Below are 10,017 nucleotides of genomic sequence, written 5' to 3'. Positions count from 1 at the left end.
GTATGGATATTATCCTATCACTGACAGCATTGTACTTCAGGACAGATCTTGAAACCTCCTTTGTGATGATAAATGCCACGCCATTCCTTTTCAAACTGGTTGATGTGTAGAGGAAGGAAATGTAGGGTTGAGAGTATTCCCAGACCAGACTTGACAAATAAACTTATGGCATATACCCAAGTGTGAGTGTGAACTGAGGAGGGCTGGCCTTCATTTCTGTTTAAATGACATGCTTTCAAAAATTTCTATGCTATCTTTTTAAATTCAGAGTTGGTATGATCCCATGTTGCTTTTTTTTTTTTTTCCTTGTTTCTTGGAGTTTTCTTTTCATGATGCTAAGGGAAAAACATTTTGTCAAGTTAAAGCCTGATATTGATTAAATGCTTATTTGGTTTCAAATTTAACTTAAAATATTTGAAATGCATGTGTGTGTGTGTGTGTGTGTGTGTGTTATGTGCCCTCGAGTCAGACCCGACTCATAGTGACCCTTCCTTGGGTTTCTGAGGCAGTATCACTACAGAAGTAGATTGGCCAGCCTTCCTTCTGAGGAGTGGCTGGTGGGTTTGAACCACCAGACTTGGATATGGCAGCTGACTGCCTGAGGCCCTGAGGCCATCCCCTAGGGCCATTTGAAATGCAGCTGCTGCTTATTGTAAGTCCAGAGTAACTTCCTGGGTGGCCAGGAGCTTGAGGGTAGAGGAAACCTTTGTAATCACCAAATAATTTGAAATAAAAATAACTTGGATGTGGTAAATGTAATTGCATTGGCTCACAAGGACCCAGATAAAGGGAAATTAAGTGTGTGTGAATTTAATGAAGGAGGCCAGGAGTTTTGGTGAAGAATGTTTTATGTTACATTTGTACTTTGTCTGTCTATAAACAAATGAAAGTTGTGAGTCCCAAACCAGAACCATACCCTCCCATTCCTACCTAAAATGTCTCCCACGTGGGTTATTTCTTGCAAGATGGTTCATATGGGGGAAGTTAGAAGATGCAGGCTGCTTGGCCACATTCCATCTCTATTGTTTCATGTGTCTGGAAGATCAAAAATGCTTGTCATTCTGATTATGAGCTATGGGTTACAAGTTGGGCAATTTGTCACTTCTTTCTTCTTCTTAAAAACATGCATTTTCCCCCCTGCTTAGGTATTCCCTGTAAATGATGAACCACCAGTCCTAAAGCCTGACCTCATCCCCATGATGCACTGCTCAGAGGGCAAAGAGGTGGTCATCACCTCTGAGTACATTTTTGCTACTGATGTGGACAGTGATGACTCAAGACTGATGTTTATGATTGCTCGGAAACCTCAGCATGGAGTGGTGAGAAAAGGTGGCATTATAACGGATCAGTTCTTTCAGGGAGATATTATCTCAGGAGCTGTGACATATAAACACACAGGTAAGTGATATAAACATCAGGACTAGTTTGGGAAAAGGAATGCAAATAATAGAGATTCTCACCCTTACTTTCCACTGTGGGCTCCCATAATCAAATGATCTTGAAATGCATTGTCATTAAAAAAGCAGCAGTAGTAGTAGCCCATACTCCAATTTTCAAGTATGATCACCATATTTAGAGGTATTTCTGATCTCACTATAATAGGTTCAAAGAATGGAGAAAGGGAAGGTGTGATTTATTGCTCTGTTCCTGACATTACCACCTAGCCTTTCAATTCAACCTGTGATTCTTCTCATCTCTATTTTGGTAAATTTGAAGACTTTATTATTTGAGCATCATATCTTATTATTGTTATGGAGTGCCATTGAGTCAATTCTGACTCGCAACAATCCATGTGACAGAGTAGAGCTGCCCCATAGGATTTTCTAGGCTATAATCTTTACAGAAGCAGATTGCCAGGGCTTTCTCCTACAGAGCCACTGAATGGGTTCAAACCACTAACCTTTTGGTTAGCAATCAAGTGCTTAACCACTATGCCACAATGGCTCACCATCATAACTTACCCAAATCAAATCCCATTGCCACTGAGTTGATTTTGACTCATAGCAACCTTCTAGGACAGAGTAGAACTACTCTATAGTGTTTCCAAGGTTGTAAATCTTTATGGAAACAGATGGCCACATCTTTCTTCTGTGGAGTGGCTGGTGAGTGGTGAGTTAGAACCACCTCCCTTTCAGTTAGCAGCCTAGTGCTTAACCACTGTGCCACCATGGTTCTTTCCGTTATAGTTTATGGATTCATAAATCATAATAGAAATGTCTGAAGTAAAGTCCCTAAGACAATTATGTTACCTTTAAAAGTCTATTGGTCACTAAGCTAACTCCTAAGAAGTATCTGATCTGTTTGTTGGGCCTGAAAAGCAAAGATTATGTCTTCAGTTTGCATGACTTGCCCACGGCACATAATAGTGGTGAGCACAGATTAGATATACAGTAAACACTTGCTTCCTAGTGCTGTGCTTACATTACTGTCATCTCATTAGACTATCACCCAGGTGATATTTGCTCCACATGTGAAATATTCAACTAAAATACAGTAACTCAGCCTCTGGTATCGGCAAGGCACAGCAGTAGGCACTGTGGGGCTACAAAAGAGTGTAATCTAGACCTTGTTGTGAAGGGCTTTTAACTGAAGTGGACAAAAATCCATTTCCTTCCAAGGACAGCAGTGTGACATAGTCATTCATCCATACATCACAGCATTTCTTCTCACACATCTTCTGAAGGTGAGGTGGGGATGCTCCCTTAATAACAATGCCATAGGCATCCCCTAACTGACTTTTATTATACTCTATTATAATTTTCTAGTTACTCTTCCATTGTTGTTGTATTAGTAGCCCTCAAATCAATTTTGGGCTTATAAACAAAACCAAATGAAACTCATTGCTATCAAGTCTATTTGACCCGTGGTGACCCCTCCTTGGGCTTCCAAGGCAGCATCTCTAAGGAAGTAGATTGCTCAGTCTTCCTCCCGAGGAGTGGCTAGTGGGTTTGAACCATCAGCCTTCTGGTTAGCAGTCAAATGCCTTACACACTACACCACCAGAGCTACTTTTGGACTTACAGCAACTCTATATGACATAGTAGAACTGCCCATAGGGTTTTCTACGCTGTAATCTTTACAGATCAGATCTTCCAGTCTTTCTACTGAGGAACTAATGGGAGGGTTTGAACTGCTAATCTTTCAGTTAGCAGCCATGTACTTAACCATTGGGCCACCAGAGCTCCCATTACTCTTCCATATGCCTCTTTAAATTATATATTCCATGGAGGAAGTATAATTTGTTATGTAAAGCCAGGTGAGTGATACAGGAAATAAGAGCTATCAGAATTCAAATCATTTTTTTTAATTGAAGAGACAATGAGGATGAGGTGGAGAGGAGGGAATGCAACAGCCAGGGATTAATTCAGAAATAGGAGAGAACATTTTGATATTATATTTTTCAAATGTATTTCGTAAAACAATGATTTGTTAGGACACTGTTGTCTCATAGGGTAACCCCTTGTAGGGTAAAAGAGAAGAAAATTAAAATACATGCCACTTCTTTTCCAGGCACTCTTGCCTTTTTAAAATTTTTATTTAAACATCTTGGCTAATAAATAAGGGGGAAAATATTGAAACACATGATCCAAATGAGTATTATCTTTGTGTTTCACCTATCTTCTTTTGTTTGTCATAACAGCTATGTAGTTGATGGTATTCATTTAAGATGGTTAATGTGAATGGGATAACACTTATCAAAAGGACAAGGGCAACTTCTGCCTTTACCTGAGTGCGAAAGGGGCAAGGAGGCCCCATCTTCTGACCTCCTCTAATCCCACAAGACAGAATCACCATCAGTAGCCGAAGGCCTGTTCTTGCAAGGCCAGACATGCTGCCTCCCTCCAGTCCTTTCACCAACCCTGACACCAACCATTCCTCCCTCAGCACCCACTACCTCTTTGCTGGGTTTGATCATTCTCTGCAGTGGCCACATAGAACTCACAGATTATGGGATTTATTAGGGAAGCCACAGGCTACAATTCAAGTTCAGGAACACGCTCAGTCTCTCTCAGCCTGCCATCTCTCAGCCTGCCGTTTCTCAGCCAACAGTCTCACTCTCAGCAGTGCATGTCTCTCACGTCTCTCTCAGCAACACATGTCTCTCATGTCTCTCAGCTGGCAATGAGAGATTCTCTGCCTCTAGGAGGGCTCCTTTTGAGCCTGGTAGAAAGGCCAGACTACCCAATCCCAAAATCAGAATTCTATACACCTGAGAGAGAGCTCAAGACTCCCAGAAGATTACTTTGTGCTACTCGCAACAGAAATACCCCAGGTGAATAACATCAATAATCAGGAGCTACTCAGTTGCTCACAGCAAATTCCACACAGAGTTTACAAAGACTATGGCTAGAAAAGCCATGCTATGTAATTTACTATACTGCACTGAGGTTGATCCTAACACTAAACAACTGAAAGGGAAGAATGAAGTTATCACTAATTTCAAGCCTCTCCCTTGTTCATTTGTGAACTGTCAGACCCTTGTTAGCCTCATTTTGCCCCCTTCATGTGGTGATAAGTGACCAACAGGGATTTCACCAGAGGCAGCAGATGGGCAAGTATTTTTGCATTATTTTCATGGCTGTATTTAATTGCATAGTGATAAAACTGAATTTTCTGTTTTGTCCACATAGGTTATTTTCCTTGCCATTCTATACTTAGAGGAGAGGTGTGAGTAGGTTCCATTTTGCTAGCCTATGTTTTCCCCCCTCCAAAAAAAAAGTGAGGTTTCAGCTATAGTTGTGCCTTCCAGGTGGCGAGATTGGCTTGATGCCCTGTTTTGACACCATTACATTGGTGGTTTCGGATGGACAAGCTGGCCCTTTCATGAATGGCTGTTGCTACAATGGATCTCATCCATCTGTTCCTCTTCATGGGTCCTTTCCAATGTATGACCTCAACGTCACAGTGCATCCAGTGGACAATCAGCCACCTTTGATTGCAATTGGTGAAAATGACTTTTTCTGTCCTAATACCCCACCCAGTGTCATACTTCTGGTTTAGTAAAAAGTAATATATCTTACATATAGTCCAAACAGAAAACCATCCTACAGTTTTGCCCTTGAATAATTGCCCCAACACAAATTTGTGGAAAATTCCCTATGTATAAAAGACTATGGGCAGAAGAATTTACTTGTTTGAAAATTTAGATAATTCTGTATGGGTGTGGGGGGAGATAGTGTGTGTGTGTTTGTGTGTATTGGAAGAAGGACAATAATAGAATCCCCAAATATGCTGAGTTTATTTCAAATGGGAAAATATTATTTACCTTCTGGAGAGAGATTAATTTATTGTATCCATAATTATCTCTATTAGGATAGAATGAGTATACTAGAGAGACCATTTATACACAGTCATACACTGCATAATGTCCATTCGGGCAATGTCCAACCATGGTCCCATAAGATTACAGTAGAATTCAGAGATCCCAACCAGAGAATGGGACATAGCAGATGTAACTGTAACACAGCAGCTTCCCACATGTATCATGTGTATCTCATGTCTCTTGTATACAAAGTAATTGTGCTACCAAGCATATAATGGTACAGTACATATAATAAACACTTATGTTACTGGCTTACATATGTACTGTACTGTACTTTCTATGATTTTTTTAATATGAATTTACAAATAAAAGTTTATATCAGTGTATGTTTCAATTCACAGGCAGCAGCATCCAATCTCATGCATTGTATGTCTCTCGAATGTTATAGCAATATCTCTCTGTTTAATTTTCTTTTGAAAATACTACCATGAAGTTCATCATGGCTCCCAAATGCAGCAAAACCAGTGCTTGCAGCAGCAAGCGGAAAAGGAGAAACATCAATTTGGAAAGGAAACAAAAGGTTATTAAACATAAACGTGGAAAATCAGCAAATGCCATTACTTGCAACTTAAGCATGTTCACACAGTATTCAAATCACATAGCATCCTATTTTACAGAACATATCGTGGACGTTAAGCAATGCATGACTGTACATTTAACCTTATTTGCTTTTCAGAAAGTCTTCCTGTCATAGGCATTATGTGTATGTTCTGTCTCAGAAAGGGAAAAAAAATAAAAAACACAAACATATGTATGAATGTTATTGTAATTTGCAAACTATCTCCAAAGCAATGTTCCAGAAAGGAAGCATTATCCCAGCAGAACAATTAAACACCAAGGCATGAAAAAAATATTCATTATGAGTAATTCATAATAGCTCTCAGGCAATTAACGCTCTGACAAACAGAGGTAACAACTGATCTTGAAGAATACATAAACTACATTTAGTGGCTTATCATTAAAACAGTTTGGCAATTCTTATTTCCATTTGTCACTTCTATAGGGACACAAGGGAAATCAGTTTCTTTAGAATGACTAAAGGACTGTACAAGAGCATTTAGCATTTCTGCTGTCTTTCCATTGTAGTCTGGCTGCTTGTACTAGAAAAAAAATACAATTCCATAAGTCAAATTAAATTCCACCCTGAATATTTTCACTGTAAGGAGAATTATGCCAAAAGAAATAAACATCTCCCACGGAAGTATATTTGCATATGGGAGGCTTCTCTGAATTGGAATTTTAATCACTCCCTTTTGTCCTTACTGTTCTGATGAGAGGATTCCATGCTAAATCATAATTGTGTTATTATTTGTATGTAGGTACCATGTTTGTTGTAGAAGAAGGTTTCTCAGCAGTGGTAACCATTAACCATTTGTCTGCCAATGATCCTGACACTGCAGCAGATGACTTGGAATTTGTTTTGGTTTCTCCTCCCCAATTTGGTTACATTGAAAACAAACTCCCTTCTGAGGGTTTTGAGAAAAGCAATATGGGCATCAGTATAGGTAAGTCATGGTTTCATGACAGGCGATAATTCACCTGTGTTTATACATCGGATTGACCACATCATGTTTGATGACTAGATAAGGACTATGAAAGCACCATACATGTTCAAGAAATTACTATTATTATAGCTAATACTTTTGAATCCTATTTATTCTTTGTTCTTCTTCTTCTTATTATTATTATTGATTTCCCTGTGCATGTGAATTTACTTTAAAAATAAATGGAAATTTTACTTATGAAAAATATGAGAATAAACTTTGAAGAAATATTTTAAAAGGGTCTCACAGCAACACAATGTAATGTGATGGAATAAATCAGGTGGGAACCAACAAGGTCGCATTCTCACAAACTTTTAGTATTTTTAATAGGTATTAGTGGAAAATACAGAGAAATATTCCATGGGTGTAACGTAACAGAGAGAGAAAGACTGAAATGCTAATACCCCAAAAAACAGAAACCAAACCCTCTGCCATTGAATTGATTCTGACTCATAGCAACCCCCATTAATTTCCAAGACTGTAAATCTTTACAGAAGTAGATTGCCTCATCTTTCTCTCATAGAGAGGCTGGTGGGTTTAAATCATTGACCTTCTGGTTAGCAGCCAAATACCTTGCCTACTATAGCACCAGAACTCCTTGAAATGCTGACATATTAATTTTGAAGACAAAATGTGACTTAGATACCTAAATAGTGCTTGTATTTCACACAAAACAAAGTCTTCTGAAGATAACACTTCAGAAGTAAATGCTTCTCCAAAGTACTATATGAGGCATATTCATTTTAAATATGTGAGATGCTGGATTTAAGGTTAATTGCATTAAAAGTTATCTAATTTCTCTGGGGCCTAATATACAATTTAGAAAATTTTCTTTCTTTTTTTATTTAAGGCAATGTCAAAATACCAAAGAGCAGGTCAGCTAAGTCTACTCAATCCAATCAGTTACTTGATATCTATGTAGCATACAGTAGGCAGATGATGGACTGGCTCTTGTTTTGCCTTTATGCAAAAGAACTGGGCTCTTTCTTAGCCAAGCATGGCATGAACTGCTCATGCAGAAGCAATGGTTTTCATTAAGGGACGGTCTCTCTGACATTCATTCTAGGTATCTGAAGAGTGGCCATGAAGGGTCTGTATATCCTAGTTAGTGTGATCTCCCTTCTGTTCTCCAAGCAAATTTTAATCCTCTCTTATGATCCATGAATATCTGCCTTTATGTTGATGCTGAAAATCATTAAAGTAGCCCTTGATAGCTGATATGTATGTCAATTGCCACGATCTCTCATTTGCTTTGCTGGGGAATAGGTTATTGGGGTTAAGGGAATAGGTTAAGATTGAGGATCAGTAACTTTGGAAAAATGTTTTCTTATTTCTTATTTCATCTTGGTGTACTCTAGCTTCATTCCTGTGGAAAGACATGAAGGCATTGCACATTAACTATGTGCAGTCTAAGCATCTGCGGATAGAACCAACCACTGACCAGTTCACAGTGTACGTCACAGATGGGAAGCAACGCTCCTTGGAGATACCATTTTATGTTATAATCAACCCCACAAATGATGAAGCTCCTGAATTCATAGTGCAGAATATTACTGTAAGAAAGGAATCAAACTTTCAGATTCTCTCTTATCACTTTTGATTTTGATTTGCACCTAGTCCATTTGCATTGGTGAAGAAGCATTTAACCCATTAGGTTGGTGAGGAGTGGGGAAGGCAGTATTTTGTGTCATGTAATGCAATCACTTGAAAAATATCAAAAAGTAAGAATGATGATCAAGATAATAGCAGCTAGCATATATGTTTACTTAGGAGCTCTGGTAGCATAGTGCCTAAGGCACTTGACTACTAACCAGAAGGCTGGCAGTTCAAACCTACCAGTCACTCCTCGGAAGGAAGGTTGGGCAATCTTATTTCTGTAGTGATACTGCCTCAGCAACCCAAGGAGGGGTAGCTATGAGTTGGGTCTGACTCGCTGGCACATAACAACAACAACAACATGTTGTACTTACTAGGTTGTATGTACTATTCCAAGCTCTTTACATGTGGGAGCTCTGGTGGTGTAGTGCCTAAGGCGTTGAACCACCAGCCACTCCTCAGAAGGAAGACCGGGCAATCTACTTCCATAGAGATACCGCCTTGGAAACCCAAGGAGGGGTCGCTATGAGTTGAAATCGACTAGACCATGTATTTGCAGTTAATCTTCCCAATAGGCTTTTAGAGTGGTGGTATTATTATTCCCATTTTTTAATTAAATAAATGAAGCACCTAGATCCAAGATCACAGATCTTGTAAGTAGGTGGCACATTGGGATTTGAATGCAGACTAGCTCTACATTGTGACTGGTTAACCAATGAAATGACGGGCATTCTTAATTCACAAATTGTAGGCATCTTTTTATATAACTATCTTTGAAGATATACGAGATGGAAAAAGTACAATTAGGACCATTCTTTTTATGCTTTTTATGCAATAATATGTGATCATTAAAAAATACAGATAGATATTTTTAAATGGTCCATAACATCATTTCTCAGGTACATTTGTTGACTTACTACTACTAATAATAAATGTATTGGTTAAACAAATTTGGATGCTGAGGAGAATACAATGTGTGAAATATGAATTTCTTCCTTTCTAACAGCTCAATCCTTAAACCCTTCCCAATGATCAAGGTTTGGTAATTCCTTCCACAGAAATAAATTGTGTACATACCAGTGATGTATATGTATGTGTATGTATGATTTTGTGGGTGTTTTTACTTATAAACAAGGGATCATACTATATCTACTACTCTGTACTTTGCTTTTTTTTACTTAATTATGTATCTTGGAAATCTTTCCATATCAGCATATGTAATTCTTTTAAACAGTTCTATTTTATATGTATGATTATATAGATATAGAGGTATCAAAGCCAAAAACCAAACCCACTGCCATCAAGTTGATACTGACTCTAGTGAACCTATGGGACAGAGTAGAACTGCCCCATAGGGTTTCCAAGGCTGTAAATGTTTATGGAAGCAAACTGCTTCATCTTTTCCCCATGGAGCAGCTGGTGGTTCAAACCACTGACCTCTCAGCTGAATCCTTTGACCATTGCAGCACCAGAGCTCCTACATATAATTTTGATTAAATGGAATGAGCACAGATTTTGAAATCAAAGAGTCTTGGGTATTGCCATTTAGTAGGT

The 10,017-nt window shown here is 38.6% G+C and overlaps 1 protein-coding gene across 1 annotated transcript in view; it reads left to right on the top strand.

Annotated features, from left to right (window-relative positions):
* Positions 1-10,017, top strand: part of FREM1 (FRAS1 related extracellular matrix 1) — a 212,180-nt gene that overhangs the window by 83,738 nt on the left and 118,425 nt on the right. Inside the window, exons 15-18 of the mRNA XM_007956225.1 lie at positions 1,146-1,398; positions 4,751-4,945; positions 6,643-6,828; positions 8,226-8,422. Coding sequence (XP_007954416.1) covers positions 1,146-1,398; positions 4,751-4,945; positions 6,643-6,828; positions 8,226-8,422 — 831 coding nt within the window. The remainder of the gene's footprint in view (positions 1-1,145; positions 1,399-4,750; positions 4,946-6,642; positions 6,829-8,225; positions 8,423-10,017) is intronic.

Source organism: Orycteropus afer, unplaced genomic scaffold (assembly GCF_000298275.1).
Source record: "Orycteropus afer afer isolate SDZICR_OR568_19922 unplaced genomic scaffold, OryAfe1.0 scaffold00584, whole genome shotgun sequence".
Classification (NCBI taxonomy): Eukaryota; Metazoa; Chordata; class Mammalia; order Tubulidentata; family Orycteropodidae; genus Orycteropus; species Orycteropus afer.
Note: the sequence above shows the minus strand (reverse complement) of the source record. Positions and strands in the feature narration are given on the sequence as shown.